Source organism: Gekko japonicus, unplaced genomic scaffold, assembly GCF_001447785.1.
Source record: "Gekko japonicus isolate JY-2015 unplaced genomic scaffold, Gekko_japonicus_V1.1 scaffold14, whole genome shotgun sequence".
NCBI classification, from domain to species: Eukaryota; Metazoa; Chordata; class Lepidosauria; order Squamata; family Gekkonidae; genus Gekko; species Gekko japonicus.
This window is the reverse complement of record NW_015176452.1, coordinates 2549913-2568772: the sequence shown is the minus strand read 5'-3', so window position 1 is coordinate 2568772 and position 18860 is coordinate 2549913. Positions and strand designations below refer to the sequence as shown.

General features: G+C 43.2%; 1 protein-coding gene across 1 annotated transcript in view; it reads right to left on the bottom strand.

The window, feature by feature from the left end:
* Window positions 1-5349, bottom strand: part of MYO7B (myosin VIIB) — an 87440-nt gene extending 82091 nt beyond the window's left edge. The window contains 4 exon segments of the mRNA XM_015426818.1: window positions 597-781; window positions 4151-4303; window positions 4639-4752; window positions 5332-5349. Coding sequence (XP_015282304.1) covers window positions 597-781; window positions 4151-4303; window positions 4639-4752; window positions 5332-5349 — 470 coding nt within the window.
* Between the last annotated feature and the right edge of the window lie 13511 nt (window positions 5350-18860).

Genomic DNA, 18860 nt, shown 5'->3' with positions numbered 1-18860 from the left:
TGAGTTAAATTCACTTCTTTCCCCCAAAAATCTTAGTTACCAAAGCTACTCAGTTACATAAAGTGACATGTACTCAAAAGTGGGGATGTAGAACGAAGCCTTCTCAGTCTTACATGTACATTTTCAAATGGGTAAGTGGCAGCTCCTCAGCCATTTTAGATTGCATAGTTCACATTCTCCTTTCTGGCTGCATATCAAGGCAATGTACACTACTTCAAAATTATAAAAAAGTTTAAGATGAACCAATTAATTTCTGTTATAAATTCACCAGTGCATACTTCCACTTTCATACCTCTGTCTCTATCAGAGGTCCCCTTTCTTTGTTTATCTTTGATCAATTTAGACTGTTAGTCCTTTGGGGCAAGGACATTTTTTTTACTTTAAGTCAATCGACTATGTCTAGTACTTTATACACAAACAACCTATTAGTCTATAGCTCATTCAACGAGGGAAATGGTTGTAGAAGATGATGTCATAAGAAACAGTTCTTGTTCTCAGTTTTATTTAAGTTGGCCTTTGGTTGTCTCTCCCAATCTATCTCTATATTTTCTCTTCAGCACAACATCAGACTTCCTCTGCCACTCCTTGCCCATTACCTGATGACACAGCACTGATCTCTCTTATTTCTCTTCATGTTGAAATAACAGTTGTCAGCAATGGCAAAGACATGAGGAGGCAATTCCCCAATCCTTTTGTTACAGTAGAGTCTGATTTGTTCCATGGTATACAACGGCAACTCTTGGTATGGATTCACTGCTACTAAAATAGAGCCTGTATAGGTCTAAAATGTGAAGATACTGTTGGCATAAATTTTAACAAATTTAACAGAAGGAAAAACAAACAACTGAAACTATAAGAAGAACTGAATATGACTCTGTCTTAAGAAGCAGTAATGAATGGACATGAGTCAGTACTGAACATATTCACATGAAGCACAATGCTATTTGCTTAATTACTTCTATGTAATAAGGACACCAGGTTCACATTTAATTCGAGAATTATGTCATCTCCAGAATGAAGGTAAAACAACTGAGAAGCAGCTAATTAAATATTATTACAAAAAGCCCATTGAATTTAATGGACCAAAGTTGTACACTGAATCCTCTGAATAAATATAAAGAGAGCAAAACTTTTTTGACATATATATATATTGAAAATGTATTCAAATAACTTGTAGGTATACCAACTTGAAAAAATGCTTTTCTTCAAAAAATATATTTTTCCAGTCATTTATAATGAGATAAATACCAGACAGAATAGTTATGATTGAATTATAGATGGTGAAAATAAAAGGAAGACTAATACTGTAAATGGATGAATGGTTATAATTTAAATTATTCTACTAAAAATAAGAAGTTGCATATTTTGATAATTCATTGAAGTATTTGGACATTAAATATTGGAGTTACTTGAAGATAAGGAATGGAAGATAATATTTTATATAATATGGAGTATTTCATAAGAATGAAAAATATGTGATCAGATTTTAGTTTGTTATAGAATATAAATATATAAAATATTTACCTCCAGCATCATCTAGTCCAACCCCTGCACAATGCACTAAATTCACAAATACTCTCCCCCTACACACACACAGTGACCCCTGTTCCATGGCCAGAAGATGGCAAAAAACCTCCAGGATCACTAACCAAACTGGCCTGGAGAAAAATTGCATCCTGACCCCAAAGTGTAGAGAGCATAAAAGATTGTATTATATCTTTTGAATTTTTGAGTTGCTGTAACTTTGTAAGATTCTAAGCGCTTTTTGCACTATCTACAGCTTGTTTGTTATTTGTATGTTAAGTTCACAGAATCAGCATTACTGTCAGATGGCCATCAAGCTTCTGTTTAAAACCTCCAAAGAAGGAGAGCCCACCACCTCCCAAGGAAGCCTGTTCCGCTGAGGAACTGCTCTAACTGTAAGGAAGTTCTTCCTAATGTTAAGCTGAAAACTCTTTTGATTTAATTTCAACCCATTGGTTCTGATCTGACCTTCTGGAGCAATAGAAAACAATTCTGCACCATCCTCTTCAAGTTATCATTTCACTTCTCAGTCATCGCCTCTCCAGGCTAACCCCAGCTCCTTCAGCCATTCCTCATAGGACTTGGTCTCCAGACCCCTCACCATCTTTGTTGCCCTCCTCTGGACACATTCAAGCTTGTCTGTATCCTTCTTAAATTGTGGTGCCCAAAACTGAACACAATACTCTAGGTGAGGCAGGCCCAGGGGGCCTTTAAATAAGTTGGGGGGCACCCTGCACACCCCCCCCCAAGGTTTTGCAACAAATAAAATAAAAAAATGGAAGTTGGGGGGTCTGAACTGGCTGGGAAATTGGGGGGGTTGGTAATAAGTTGGGGGGGGCACGACGCCCCACTGTAGCTACAGGCCTGCGGTGAGGTCTAACCAGAGCAGAGCAATTGCAATAAAAGGGAAAGCAAAATTATAGGTGACGGAGAAATAGAACAACTCGGTGCCCTTCCAGCCTGCGACTCATCCCAAAGGTTGTCGGCAGTGAGGCTAGGATGAAGAACCCCTCTCCGACACTGGTGTTGTGCAACGCCAGGTCGATAAATAATAAGACCACGGTCCTGCGGGACTTTCTGTTAGATCAGAAAGCAGACCTGGTGTGTGTGACTGAGACCTGGGTGTGGGATGGGGAGACAGCAGCTCTCTCTCAGCTGCCCCCCCCGGGGTTCTGTCCTACACCAATCACGGACAAAGAGTGGCTATTTTCATTCGGGAGGCTTACTCCTTCAGGGCGCTCCCGCTGTTGGAGATCACGGGCATTAAGTGTGCCGGTCTGGAGTGGGAGGCCAAGGAGAGTTTGGCAATCTGTCTGGTGTACTGACTGCCTAATGCACCGGCCAGTAGCCTGCCGTCCCTGATGGAGGCCGTATCAGGCTGTGCGTTGGAACACCCTAGGCTATTCGTCTTGGGTGATTTCAATGTCCATGCTGATGATGCGGCATCCTGTCAGGCAGCGGACCTAGTGTCGTCCATGGTGGCTCTGGGACTCTCCCAATTCGTAACGACCCACTCACAGGGCCGGGCACACGCTCGTTTGGATCTTTGCGGCTGGGATGACGGTGGACCGGATTATTGCTTCGGCAGTACCATGGTCGAACCACCATGCTTTGAGGGCCTGTCTGATTGTTCCACCCTGACCCTGTTTAGGCGGCGAGCATATTTTAGCTCGCCCGCGGAAACAAATGGACCCTATGTGGCTCCAAATGGCTCTGCAGGATCCGATGCCCCCTGGCGGCTTGCTGGATGAGCTAGTGGAGGACTGGCATACCCGGCTCTCCGCAGCCATCTACAAGATCGCTCCCCGGCACCCTCTGCGCCCTCATTCTAGGGTTGCGCCCTGGTTTACCCAAGAGTTGCAGCTTATGAAATGAGAGCTGAGACGGCTAGAGAGACGTTGCTAGTACTTACCTTTAAAGCCCTATATGGTCAGGGTCCGACATACCTGAGGGACCACCTTTCCTCACACATACCCCAGAGAGCACTACGGTCCGGGGCACAACACCGGTTAGTGATTCCAGGGCCAGGGCCTTTTCGGTGGCGGCTCCTACCTGGTGGAAAGAGCTCCCAGAAGAGATCAGGGCCCTGCGGGACCTTGTACAGTTCCGCAGGGCCTGCAAGATGGAGCTCTTCTGCCAGGCTTTCAATTAAGAGCCGCCACCATTACCACCATTACCACCATTACCACTACTATTGCCAACCATTATAAATATTAACACCTATGGCAAGGGACTGGCCCTGCACTGAAACTGAGGCACATTACCATGGGAAGCCAGAGTACCACTGTACGGAGAGATTGATAACATGACTGATAGCACGTCATCTAAAATTTTGTAAGAACGACCATCACAATTTCACTTTGTTATTTGTTGTTGTATTGTATGATTGTTTTAACTGTTTTATACATTTTATTGTGACTTGGCATATGGTGCCAACTTATGTGAGCTGCCCTGAGCCCGTCTGCAGGGAGGGCGGGATATAAATCCAATAAATAAATAAATAAATAAATAAATAAATATTTCCCGTTATAAACGGGGGAAGGATCAGGACTCTGTCAAACCAGAAGACCTTGTGATCAGACAAAACATAAGCATTTTAACAATAAAATGTAACCTCCTTACTCACGTAGATTTTGTGCTCCTTATAGCGAAACAGGAGATTGCGCACCATGCCAGCTTCATTGAGGTCTCCAAGGCATATCATGTCTTCAACTCCTTTGACAGAGGTGGGATGCATTGGTCGTACAGCACTAATGTTTTGAGCCGTGATCCAGTGTTCCTTAAACATAACCACTTTTAACAAATCACCTTGGATTTTACATACTACCTCAGTCTATTCATTAGGAAAATATGTCCTTATGCAACATAAGATGTGGGGCCATAGATTACAGTGTTTTCAGGTGTTCATGTAAGCACTACTCCAATTATTGGGCCTTCAGATCATGGAGTTTTGGCTGATCTACCACATCACACAACACAGATCTAGTTCAGAGCAGAACTATTTCCAGAGCTCTACCAAATCCGAGGATAATGGAATCTGGGATGGTATTGGGGCCTGTCTCTAGTATTATATAACACATCTTGACCTACTGAATAACATTTTGCATACCCTACCTTGCCTTCATCATCCTCTATTAAAAACCGTCCTGATTCAGAAAACTTCACAACTGCCCCAATGGGCACATTGTATTCACTGCTTGAAGGAGGTTCCATCCATATGTGATCGCCCTGAAGAGAGGAAAGTGTAGCGATCAACTTCACAGCCCCAGGGCCACATACCTAAAGGGCCCTCCCCCCTTATCCCAAGCACCTACTATGGTCTTCAGGCTACCACCTGTTGGCTGTTCCCCTACTTAAGACAGCCCATCTGGCAGTAAACAGAGCTGATCACTTTTATTGCTGACATACAACACCCCATGTTGACATGGTGGTATGTGGTTGTGTGTCATAATCTTTCTCAGAGTTCATTTTTTAAATCCGACAGAGTCAGGAGACTGCAAGTTTAGGCAGAGGAACAATGGGGTGTATGTAAGTGAAGGGTATGCTTAATCTTTCCCTTCATTTCCGCCCTGCCTATATCTTTCCTCTACAGGAAAAAAAACCCCTCTTCCGAAAGATTCTGATGGAAACAGCTGGAAGGGCAATAAGACCTTTCTTCTTCTGGTTCCATCATAGACTCTCAGGGCTGCTACTGAATTTCTTTTTTAAAAATCAGAAAAAAAGATACAGGAGACTGCATATCTAGTTCAAGCCTTACGGTACCACTGCCTAAATGCATTTCATATCAAGGACAACAACTGGACTCACTTTTCTGAGAATCACCATCCTACTTCAAGGTGGCACACAAATCTGTGTTCTGGAAAAAACGAACACAATCAGAACAAAAAAAGGTAATAATTTTCAACAAAATGGGGGGGAATCCAATAAATAGGTTACACTAGAGAAAGGGCAGGTATAAATTCTTTGTTTAGGAGACAGAAGGTAGGTGGCATGGTGTGCAAGCTGGTGGGACTGAGACAAATACTAGAAAATATAAAGCAGCTTTGAATAGATTATGTTTTTAACATATTATCACAGATAATGTTTTAGTGTTGATATTCTGTGAGGCTCCACTCCACTTTTCAGGCACCAGATTGGGTTTCAGCAAGTCATTGCTTAAACTGAATCATACGACTGGGGCATTAAAGATAAAAAGGAAAAATATTTGATGTTGTTCTCATGTAAATTCCAATTTTAACAGCAGAAATAAGACAGTATAACCACACAATTGGTTCAAATCTAAACAAAAACAGTTTAGCATTTCTATTGTATTATTAAATGTTGGACTGATTTCAACTTAAGGCTCTTGGATATGTAGAAATATTTTTCCTATATCACAGTATGGCAACAGACACCCTAAAAGCCCCATGGCAAACTTCTCAACACATACTCAAAGAATAAGATAATCTTTGCTCCATAGCACAGCTTCAAGTATTGAGAAAATGTCTACAAAAATCAATATTTTTGCTTGCAATTCTCTTTAACTCTTGTACATTTCTGATGTAGGCGGCTACCACCTGATCCTACCCATGTTTATTACGAATTTAGTCCCACTCAGTGTTCCCTCTAAGCTGAGTTAGTGTGAGCTGGCTCACAGTTTTTTAGCCTCCAGCTCACAGATTTTTGTCTTAGCTCACGAAGGATGGCTCCAGAGCAAACTAATTTATGCAGTAGCCAAATCACTCACTCACAACTTTAATGCCAGTAGCTCACAAAGTAGAATTTTTGCTCACAAGACTCCACAGCTTAAAGGGAGCATTGGTCCCATTGTGTTCAGTCTGCCTGTTTCAAACAAATGTTATTAATTGACATGTTAGTATTAGCATTAATACAATAATGAATGAATTTTATTGTTACAGCACATAGCCAGCAATATAAAAACCATAAAAGTAAATTACAATAGCCAGATGGTAAAACTTCCAGAGTACAACAAGGTTAATAAGGGATGGCATTGTACAATCGTTTTGATCACTAAAACCAGACTTAAGAATATGCTGCAATAAAGCACAGTAAAAAAGAATAAAATAAAAATGACAAAAGTAGCAATAAAAGTTAAAATCAAGCAGTCCTAACCCAAGTGACAACCAGAACACTGATGAGCTTTTACAACCAAGGAGCAAAATTTCGCAATCTGATGGAGCGCTATATGTTCAAAGTTAGAAAACAAATTCTCTATCTTATCCTGATCTGAAGTGCCAGCCAAAAAAGGATCAATAAGTTTTGTACGAGCCTCGTCAAATAATGGGCACCTCAGGAAAACATGTTCCTGGGATTCGATCTCCCCCGACGCACACATACATAACCTCTCAATTCGGGGAAGTTTTTTGAATTTACCCTCAAGAACTGCAGTAGGTAAGGCAGAGCATCTAGCCAAAGTATACGCCCTCCTGAGTTTACGTGACTCCAGAACGGCTAAGTATGGGGCCTGTGCTGCGATGTATTTACTACCAATTGGCGCTATAAAGGTAGGAGTCGCCTGTAGATCCAATTGGCGTTCGGTGTCCTTGATCCTCTGCCTAATTGCTAACTTAGCTTGGTCCCCACCCATCTCCAGAAGCACTTGGGGAGAATACCCCAAGAGCGAAATTTTCCGATTAACAGAAATCAGCCATTCAGATTTAAAGGCATCAGTCAGAATCAAGGGCACTAGTCCGCACGGATTCAAATTAATCTTTAACCAATAAAAGATGGAGTATAAGGTAATCTTGGCTTCAACTTTCAACATGCCAGTCTCTAGCCGTACCATTGCATTGGATACACACCTAGGAACTTGGAGCACCGCTCTTAAAAATTTCGATTGGACTAGCTCTAAGGGGACATAGCAAGAGGAAGGACATTAATACAATATATAAATTATAAAGTAAGAGGAATAAAGGCCCAATCTCACAAGGAACTGTTCAGATGGCTTTGTCATAATACATGCATTTGTCCTCATCCCAAATGAATTTATTTCTCTAATAAATTATTGTATTCCACAAGACTAAAAGGAAACAACAGAGAAAACATATTACCTGTACAGAAGAGTGGTTGTGAAATCTGGCTTCCACTTTCCTCTTTCACAGAAATAGCTTAAGAAGAAGGAGGGAGCAGTGCAGAAAGCCAGTGGTGAAACCAGTGAAGAACTCTGTCCCCTGTACCAAGAGGAAGGAGGAAATGGCTGAAGCTCCTTTCACAGTTATTTATTATAGGACTTTGGCCCCAATTCAGAATATACACCATTTCTGCAGCTGGCATAGTTAGATGAGGTCAATTACTGGCTTCATGGTGCATAGTGAATGTTCCTTAAATGTTAAAACACAGAATCCAGTGGCACCTAACAACTCTATTACCACAAACGTTTTCAGGACAGGTACCTAAAGTACTCTCCTGCCAACCTAGCAGTTCGAAAGCAAGAAATTGCAAGTAGATAAATAGGCCACTACAGTGGGAAGGTAACAGCGTTCCGTGCGCCTTGGTGTTTAGTCATGCCAGCCACATGACCATGGAAATGTCTTCGGACAGCGCTGGCTCTTCGGCTTTGAAACGGAGATGAGCACCGCAACCCTAGAGTCGGATTCGAGCAAGGGAACCTTTACCTTTACCTTACATAAAGTGCTAGGCTCAGCTGGAAGATATATATGAAGAGAAAAACCATGAACCCAGAAGAGGGCAACCTAGTACTGCCAGGATGGATGATGAAAGAGCCACTGAGGCAGCCTTATTCTGGGGACCTCCAGTAACTGTGAGGCCCTGGGTAGATCTCACAATCCATCAGTGGAAGGTGCTGATGGACAGTTCCCCTCAGTAGTTCCTTTCAACCCTGGGAAAGTTGATTCTTGGGGTTACAGGTCTAACAATGGTTGCCAGGTCCCCCCTGGCCACTGACAGGGCATGGGAGGGTAGGGTTGCCAGATCCAGGTTGGAAAACGCCTGCAGATTTGGGGATGGAGCCTGGGGAGGACAGGGACCTCAGGGGGGCTACAGTGCTATAAAGTCCAGTCTCCAAAGCATCCATTTTCTCCAGGGGAACTGATCTCCGCAGCCTGGGGATAGGCTGTAATTCCAGGGGATGCCTAGGTACCACCTGGAGGCTGGCATCCTTCAGTCTCATAGCCAAATGGGTGGGAGGCTGCAAATGTGTAGGTGGAAGGGGATGTGTGAAGAAATGCATTTTTTCCTGGGAGGTTTGAGCTGAACCAAATCTCCACTGTGCATTTTAAAGGGGTTTTTCCCCTTGGGCAGAGAACAGGCAGTGGGGGAGGGGGTAAGTTCAATTGTTTCCCAGATGTACCTCAGCTCACCTTCATACTGTTGGAAATGTATGTGTTTACAAGGTCTGATGATTCAGTCATTATAGGGTTAACTTGTATTTCTAGAATTGCTATTGTTTAGACTGACCTGGAAGGGATACCTGGCACTAAACCAATGGGGAATTAGCCCGGGAAAAGTAGCTTCTACTTGTCAGGGTCCCCCTTGGCCTTCGGCAGCGCACCCCCGGTGGCCGTGGTGGGGGGTGTCTGGCGAGACGCACGGGGGGTGCGGGGTGAGCAAGCGAGAGAGTCTGAAGAAAGCAGGGGAGAGGTGGCCTCAGATTGGCAGGGGGCGGGGTTATGCGCACCCCATAGTGCCCCTCTGCCTGCACGCTGCGAATGTGCCCTTATCCCTCTCTCTGGTCCTTCGCTCTCGTGCTCTCTCTCTGTGTACCTTCGGGATCGCAACGTGCTCTCCTCCCCGGCCCTCTCTGTTTCCCCCTTTTATTCTCTTGCTCCCTCGCTCGGCCCGCTCCTTCCCCCACCATGCACCTGGCCCCGCCCCTTATATCAGTGGGAACGCCGTCAGGGCGTTCCCGGGCATGCGCTCGAACGCTGCTGGCGGTTCCTGCGGCCTCGGGGCCGTGCCACTGGCGCCGTCCAGCTGCCCTGCTCCTATGGGGCATCGCTGCAGCCGCCCTCTCCCGATGCTCCCCGTGCCGCCGCCCTTTCCCCGGGCGTGGCCGTGGGTCCCTGTCAGGCCACCGTCCCCGCCGAACGGTAAGCCGCGCGGCCCCGTCCCGTCACGTCTCCCGACGGCGTGGCCTCTCTGTGGCTCAGGGTTGCTTGCTGGGGTTGCTGGTGAGTGGTCTCGCTGCGGGTCGGGGGTGTTTGCTGGGGGTTCCGGGGTCGGTCGGGCCTGGATCGTGACCCCCGGAGCGGGACACAACTGTGATACAGATTGGTCATTTGTTTCAGGTGACTTCCTTTCTGGGGGTCAAGAAGAAGGAGAGATTCTCCATTATCTGTGTGCTAGGTTTGACTATAGACAGCTTAGAAATGTAGCTGCTAGTGTTATGTTAATTTGTAGTAATCCCGTGAACCCTTTACCCTTAGAAATAAAGGTTTTTTAAAAGCAAAGAAATCTCTTCTTTCCAATAGAGCAAGATCCATTAATAGTCTAAGTATTAAACACTTTTTGACTATTTTACAACACATACAAATGCTAATAGATCTGGCAGGAGAGATAATAGGTGGGTCAAGCTTTCCCAAGCAGGTAACAGAGATTTGAAGGAATGAAATTCAAGAGGGACTCCAGGAAGGAAATATTCTGGAGATCTCCAGGAAAAGCCTCTTTGACCTGGTATGACCTGGTCAGTGGGTGGAGAAACAGATATGATAAAAACTTCTGGCAGCAGGAAGGCGATCTCTTTCCTAGGGTGCTGATTCCGTGAAAGCACAGCATCCTCGCCACTGACAAGGCAGACATTGACCATGTGCTCCCCTAAAAAGCTGGAGCAAGCTGTAAAATAAAGACAACTCTGTAGAGATCGATAACTTCCAAAGCTAAAGGAGCCTGTCCTATATTTTAACATCTGACAGGGCATGTATAGAGAGAGGGACAGAGGACTGTGTTTTTGTCTTTTTTTTTTTGTATTCCTTGTTCAATCTGGTGCTGTGCTAAAAGTATGCTTGGAAACATTTTCTTTAGAACTTTTGATGCTGGCAGTGGTTCTCTGTACCACATAGACCTCCACCATCTTGGACACACTATTTTAAAAGGAGTACCAGTGGGAAGACAGGCAGTTGGCAAGTGGCTATTCCTCCAGGCGTGCACAATGCAGTAAACTGTCCCCATGACAACCAGGTGCTGAGCAGCAGGAGACACAGAGGCAAGGCCTCAGAACCTGGAAAGGAAGCTGGGAGTCCTGACCCACCCATTGGGTAATTCTGGCAAAAGGTCAGGTGGTGGTGGCAGCGGGGTATCCGAGAATGGAAGAAAAGTCCCTTTAGGGGTTGAGAAAGACCTAGGAGGGCAGGGCAGAATAGGGCCTGCAGGCCAGAGCAGGCACGTTCTGCCACAGGATGAAAGTGCCCTTCCTGTCTCTTCCATCAGCGAAGCTGTGCTGACAGAAGGAGAGAGAGATTTTGGCCCTTTCCCCCTCTACAGCACAGCCCTCCAACCCACCTGGCAGTCCACATGAGTCCTGCAACCCCATGAATCACTATTCCCAGGCTCAGAAAGGGCTGCTGGCCTGGGGGAAAGGAAATGGGGAAATGATCTGCAATCTTTGCACTCACAGACTGCTTCATCAATCCCCTATACTTATTAATTTAAATTTTAATCTGCCTTCTCTCTGTATACAAAACTCAAAGAAGCTTACAATTGACACGAACATAAGACAGGCACAGTACAAAAATCAATAAAAACAAACACTAGAACAACAATTTTGATCCATTGGTATAGCAGAAATATGTTTCCATCAAAGACGATATTGTTTTGCAGAGTTTCTTTAAAATTGCTACTTCCTGATCTCCTGCTACTAGAGGCTGTCAAGGACGGCACCCACCCTGGAAAATACACCAGACCTAAATATGGAGGCACTGATACATAGCACTTTCCCCCAGCAACATCAGTGCACAAATATCCCTAACCTTGTGCATAAATAGTGGAATAACAGCACCATAACTATCTACACACAGATGGGGAGAAATCAGTCTATCATGGTTCAATGAGCAGTTATGTAATTAGCACACAGACATATTAGGAGGTGTATTGGGAGGTAAAAGAGAGTCAATGTATGCTATAGGCAATCTACAGGATGAACAAATGTATCATTAATGGGCATCTTGATCTGTGTAATGCTAGCTGACAATAATCATGCTATTCATGTAGAACCAAAGTTCACCTATAAGAGCATACACTGGCAGAATAACTCAGCAGCTTCTTAATTCACAGTCTGCCACCTAGATCAAAGGACTTAAATAGCACCTGGCTTTTGCACTGGTTTACTTTTTAAAAATTCACAACAGTATTATTACTTCTATGTTGTATACATTGAATAACTTCACATTAATCCAAACTAATTAGACATTAGTCTGTAGCGTCTGTAATCCCCAATATATCCCATAGCTAAATATTAGCTTCACAGCATATGTTGTATGTACCATTTGCCTTCTGCAACTTCCTGTTAAAGGCCCTAAGCAGCTTTGTACTGCTAAGTCACTGAAGGCTGCAGTTAAATTTAAAAAGCACATGGCATAGAATAAGGCCAAAAGGAAAAACTGAAATACTTACCAACAACAGATCACGTTATTTTCCCAATTGTCTTCAGCATGTTAACTTTAACTAGATTTAATTCCTTCCAGTTTATTCAGGGTGCAGTGAAAATAACAGAATCAGGATTATTCTAGGGTGCATCGTATTTCACCTATGCATACAGACATCAACGAAGTGAAGCTTCTTGCTTAGTTGTTACCAGGTAGGTCATTCTTCCTTGCTGTGCAATCTCATTAGGATCTATGTGTCATCCATCCTTCACTTTGGGATCCAGCCAGCTAAGTATTAAACACTGACTATTTTGTGCCAAGATCTGGTTCATCAAATACAAGTGGATGCATACACAACAAACATAAACAGATGCCTTCATAAACACCCATAAACCTGCAACACTGGTCTCTAGAATAATATAATTATTTTAGAATGACTATTCTGATAAATAATGATTGCGGTATAGCCTCATTAAAACAATGCATGCCAATCTAATTAACTTATATGACACACATAAACCATGGTTGTACAAAATGCAGTAGTGTGGGTGTGTTGTATTATATATATAGGTGTAAGTATATATATATATATATATATCCTGATGTATATATATGTATGTATATGTGTGTACGTGATGCTGGACGTATAAAGAACAGCACTTAAAATGTACCGTATATATAAATATTTAACGATATAATAAAATATACAGATATACAAACACACACAGCCAGGGAGGTTGGAGGGTATGTCAAATGAAGCAAAAAAAGTCTTTGGCTTGATCTAGGAAAGGGGTTGATACGAGTGCCTTGTAGTGGTTCCAGGCCCATTGACAGATGCTTTGCAGCAGTATTGCTTTAAATATCTAATTTGTCAGCAAAAATGCAGTGTGCAGCAGAAGAGGTACTTAGAAAGCACTCAGCAGGCTGTTATATATGTATATGTTCCACTCCCCATAGAATATAAAATAGAATGAATAGTTATGCATGTTTAGCAGTTGTGGGTCTTTGACTGGCATTTGACAGGCTTATTCTAAACCTAAGATTTAGAACTGGGCATACACATTTCAAACCCCCCCCCCCATTCCTTCAATAAATATACTTCTAACATAGGAGTTTTATATATATAGCATAGCAGTTAGAACTTCAGAGCAGAGTCTGCCAGACCCAGGTTCTTCCTGTGGAAGCTGATTGGGTGATTTCAAACCACTCACAGATTTTCAGCCTAACCTACCTCACAGGGTTGTTGTGCAGATCAAAAGGGGGAGAATGATGTGAGTTGCTTTGGTCCCCACTGTGGAGAAAGATGGTACTTTTCCTAGGTAGGGGCTGCAGGGAGGGGGGAGAAGATGGAAAGCTGAAGTCAGAGGGGCAGATAACGGTACGTTGATGGTTGGCTGGGAAGGAGATAGGTCTGCCACCTCCAGGTTAGGAAATTCTTGGAGACTTGAGGGGTGGGGCCTGGAGAGGATGGGGTTTGAGGAGGGGTAGGACCTCAGACAGGTACAATGCCATAGACTCCACCCTCCAAAACAGCCATTTCCTCCTGGGGAACTACTGTTGCCAATCTCCAGGTGAGGGCTGGAGATCACTCAAATTTAAAGCCGCTCTTTAGATGGCAGAGATCAGTTCCCCTGGAGAAAATGTTGGACTCTGTGTGTCATTATACCCTGCTGAGGTCACCACAGCAAATTGACACTGAGTGCCCAGGGCTTTCTAGAACTCATTGTATTTATTTCCACAACAGGCTTTATTCCTAGTATTACATAAAATTCTAGTGATATTTGTGCTCTACCAAAAATATTTGGATTTTGTATTTTATTAATGTTGTTATAACTGAAAATTGTAACCAATGTTATATTGCCAAGAAGGTACATGTCTAAGTTTTTATGTTGTATATATTTATTTTGTTCTTCCCTGGGCCGGGAGGACTCTTGGTAGCTGGTGATTTGATCCTTAGGCAGGTAAAGAGCTGGGTGGCAAACAGAAACAGGCACAAATCAGAATATTGTAGTGAATGTATAACCAACCTATTAATTCAGATTTGATCACTGTAAATGTATAATGAATGTATTAATCCAGATTTGATTACTGTGAAGTGCTTAAACATATGTATATTTCTTTTTCTGTGTCTGTTTGAAAACTAATAAATAGATTATAAAAAAAGTTTCTGGTTCAGGATGGCTCATCTCAAAGAGATGAAGGGACAGCTGTTACTTTTCTACAGGGAAATGGATTAGAATTGTCCACTGAGACTGTGACAAATAATATGGACTGCCTGGCAAGGTCTCAAGGCAGCAGGAGGAACATTGGGGGCCTAACATGCCTGGGAAATTATAGATGTTTATATACAATGCTAGAAGTGTCCAAGGTAAAATTGAGGAGTTGGAACGCTTGATGTTGGGGAAAAACATTATGCATATTTCAGAAACTTCGTGGGATGAGAAAAATCAGTGGGATACAGTGATTCCTGGTTATAAATTATATTGGAAGGATGGGGGGGGAAAGGTTGGAGGTGGGGTGGCTCCGTATGTCAGAGAGGGTATACAGTCCAGTAAGACTGAGAAGGTAAGATAATTGGATTCGCTTCTGGAAATGCTATGGGTCGAAATAGTGGGCCTAAAAGGAAGCTTAACACTGGGAGTCTGTTATTTCCTACCAGATCAAAAGATAGAGGAGGATTATAAAATGATGAATGCATTAAAGATAGCGGCTAGATGAAATAACTGTGTCATAATAGGTGATTTTAACTACCGACACATTGATTGGGTGAATATGTGTTCAGGTCAGGAAAAAGAGATTGAGTTTCTAGACACTCTCAATGACTGTGCTATGGAGCAGATGATCACAGAACCTATCAGGGGAGAGGTGATCCTGGATTTGGTCCTAAGTAATGCCCAAGACCTGGTGAGAGATGTAAAAGTGATTGCACCACTTCGGAACAGTGACCATAATGTTATTGAGCTCAACATTTGTATAAATAGGGAGTTGCCCAAAAGACAGACACAACCATTTTTTAACTTTAAAATGGGTAACTTCTCTGAAATGAGGGGACATGTGAAGAAGAAACTGAAAGGAAAAGTAAAAAGGGTAAAAACCATTGGAGATGCTTGGAGACTATCTAAAACTACAATCCTAGAAGCTCAGATAAAATATATACTACAGGTTAGGAAAGGCAAAAATAGGTATAGAAAAAGGCCTGCATGGTTAACAAACAAAGTAATGGAAGCTGTAAAGGGTAAGGATTCCTTCAAGTGGTGGAAAGCTAGTCTCAGTGAGGTTGATATAAAGGAAGACAGGCTGTAGCAAATAAAATGCAAATCTGTGATCAGGCAGGCAAAAAGGGAATATGAGGAGCATATTGCAAAAAGCATAAAGACGAACAATAAAACTTTCTTCAAATACCTTAGAAACAGGAAACCAGCCAGGGAGGCAGTGGGGTCCAGATGACCAAGAGGTTAAAGGATTACTGAAGGATGACAGGGAAATGGCTGAGAAGATGAATGCATTTTTTGCCTCTGTCTTCACTGTGGAAGATGAGAAATGCTTGCCCACTTCAGAATCACTGATTTTGGGAGGCGTGTTGAAAGATCTGAGTCAGATTAAGGAGACAAAAGAGGAGGTCCTATGACTGATAGACAGCTTAAAAACTGATAAATCACCAGGCCCAGATGGCATACATCCGATAATTCTGAAAGAACTCAAATGTGAACTTGTGGATCTCCTTACAAAAATATGTAATCTTTCATTAAAATCTGCCTCCATTCCTGAGGACTGGAAGGTAGCTAATGTCACTCCCATCTTTAAAAGGGGTTCCAGAGGAGATCCGGGAAATTACAGCCAGTCAGTCTCACATCAATACTGGGTAATACTGTTATTAAGGAGAGAATTAAGGCACATTAATAAACAAAAACTGTTGAGAAAGACTCAGCATGGGTTCTGTAAGGGAGGATCTTGTCTCACTAACCTGTTAGTGTTCTTTTAGGGGATGAACAAACATGTGGACAAGGGAGACCCAATAGATATTGTTTACCTTGACTTCCAGAAAGCTTTTAATAAAGTTCCTCATCAAAGGCTCCTAAGTAAGCTCAATAGTCATGGGATAAAAGAACAAGTCCTCTTGTGGATCAAAAACTGGCTAATTAATAGAAAACAGAGAGTGAGTATAAATGGGCAATTTTCTCAGTGGAGGGTGGTAAGCAATGGGGTACCACAGGGCTCATTAACAATTTGGAGTTGAGAGTAAGCAGTGAAGTGACTAAATCTGCAGATGACACGAAGTTGTTCAGGGTGGTGAGAACCAGGGAGGATTGTTTGGCACTCCAAAGGGATCTGTCGAGGATGGGCGAGTGGGCGTCAACATGGCAAATAGGGTTCAATGTGGCCAAGTGTAAAGTGATGCACATTGGGGCCAAAAATCCTAACTATAAATACATGTTGTTTGGGTCCGAACTGGTGGAGACTGACCAAAAGAGAGATCTTGGAGTCATAGTAGATAACTCACTGAGAATGTCAAGACAGTGTGTGACTGCAATAAAAAAGGCCAATGCTATGCTGGGGATTATTAGGAAGGAAATTGAAAACAAATCAGCCAGTATCATAATGCCCCTGTATAAATTGATGGTGCAACCTCATTTGGAATACTGTGTACAATTCTGATCACCACACCTCAGAAAGGATATTATAGCATTGGGAAAAGTGCAGAAAAGGGCAACTAGAATGATAAAAGGGTTGGACCACTTTCCCTATGAAGAAAGATTAAAGCGCTTGGGGCTCTTTAGCTTGGAGAAACGACGACTGAGGGGTGACATGATAGAGGTTTATGTAGACTTTGAGGGTTCAATAACGACACAACACAACAGATTTCTTGAAGCTTACTGACCAGGCTCTCAGTCAGCTCTCTCTCTGTACCAAAACTGTTTTCTGACTCCTGTCAGCAGTGCTTTATTCAGAGGAAAAAGCAAGCTCACACATTGTACAGTGAAATCGTTACTCATAGAAGCCTCTAACTAGAATCACACTATGTTCTTCTCACAGCTCATATTATCTTCTAATGTTGCAAAGTTTGTGCTCTCAGAGTAATTTAGCAGACTCATGCAGACTCAGAAGACCTTGTGCATTTTGCCAATCTCCCGATGGGAACTTGAGAACTCCCGGGCTTGCCTCTCAAGAGTCTTTTTCATTCCCACAGGTTTACAAGGTTATGCATGGGACAGAGTGGGTAGAGAAAGAAGTACTTTTCTCCCTTTCTCACAATACAAGAACTCATGGGCACTCAATGAAATTGCTGAGCAGTCGGGTTAGAATGGATAAAAGGGTGTATTTCTTCACCCAAAGAGTGATTAACACATGGAATTCACTGCCACAGGAGGTGGTGGCTGCTACAAGCATGGACAGCTTCAAGAGGGAATTAGATAAAGACATGGAGCAGAGGTCCATCAGTGGCTATTAGCCACAAGGTATAGATAGGAACTCTCGGTCTGGGGCAAGTGATGCTCTGTATTCTTGGTGCTGGGGGGGGGGGCAACAGTGGGAGGGCTTTTAGTGTCCTTTTAGTTATTTTCTGACTCTAAGAAAAAGCCTTTTGCCAGCACTATCTTGCTTTCTCTTAGCCACCAGGCTATAGGACAAGTGACCAGTGAATGTGACCAGTGAATGTGATTCCTGAATGTGATTTCTGATATTTCTCTTGACATGTAGAATGACAGCTGTCACTATGCCTTATTAGGAGCCTAATTAAAATGAATTTAGATTTTAATGCTTAGCTCAGACAACAGAATTGTAGAGTAGAATTATTTAGAGTATTATTTTAATGGCAAAAGGCTTTTTCTTAGAGTCAGAAAATAACGGAATGGAATGTATATTTGAAATTATTTGTTCTTCAGTTGAAGGACATCTGAGAAGTGATGAGAAGGGAAGGGCCTTGGTGTTCTCAAAACAAATATCTTTCTGTGTAGAGCAGAGCAATTGGCCTCAGAAGGTCTGCTAATTGTTCCAGGACCAGATAAGCAAATATAACTACTGATATTTAAGGGTAAAGGTTCCCTTGCTGGAAAGCCAGTCGAGTCCGATTCTAGGGTTGCGGTGCTCATCTCCGTTTCAAAGCCGAAAAGCCAGCGCTGTCCAAAGACGTTTCCATGGTCATGTGGCCGGCATGATTAAACACCAAGGTGCATGGAACACTGTTACCTTCCAACTGAAGTGGTACCTATTTATCTACTTGCAATATCTTGCTTTCGAACTGCTAGGTTGGCAGGAGCTGGAACTAGAGATGGGAGCTCACTCCATCATGCGGCACACTCAGGTCTCGAACTGCTGAACTACTGACCTTCCACAGCTTGCAGTTTAGCGTCTTAACCACTTGAGCCACTGCAGACCCCGATAGGGGCTTGCCAATAGAGAAGTGCCAGCTCAAATGATGCTCTGATGATGGTGCTAGTTGGACACCAATTAGGGATTTTTTTCTGTATAACTGTTACATCATTTGGGGTATAACACTTACTCCCCTTCCTGGTTGGGGCAGAATACAGCTTGGTGTTAACTGGGTGCTAAGGTATCCAGTCTTGTATTTTCCTGTTATTGCAATAAACAGATATTAATCCACGCCCTGGGCTCCAACCATGCCTTCCTTATTCGGCCCCAGGAGCTCAGGGCACAGATTTCGGCATCAAGGTTGTTATGTATGGAACAAGGGGCGGACCTGCGATACTCGCGGGGGGGGGGAGGCAGAGCTCCAAACTGAGCTCCAAACTCAGGAGACTGAGGAGGAAGCAGCAGGAGGAGGTAAGTCCCCCCCCATCC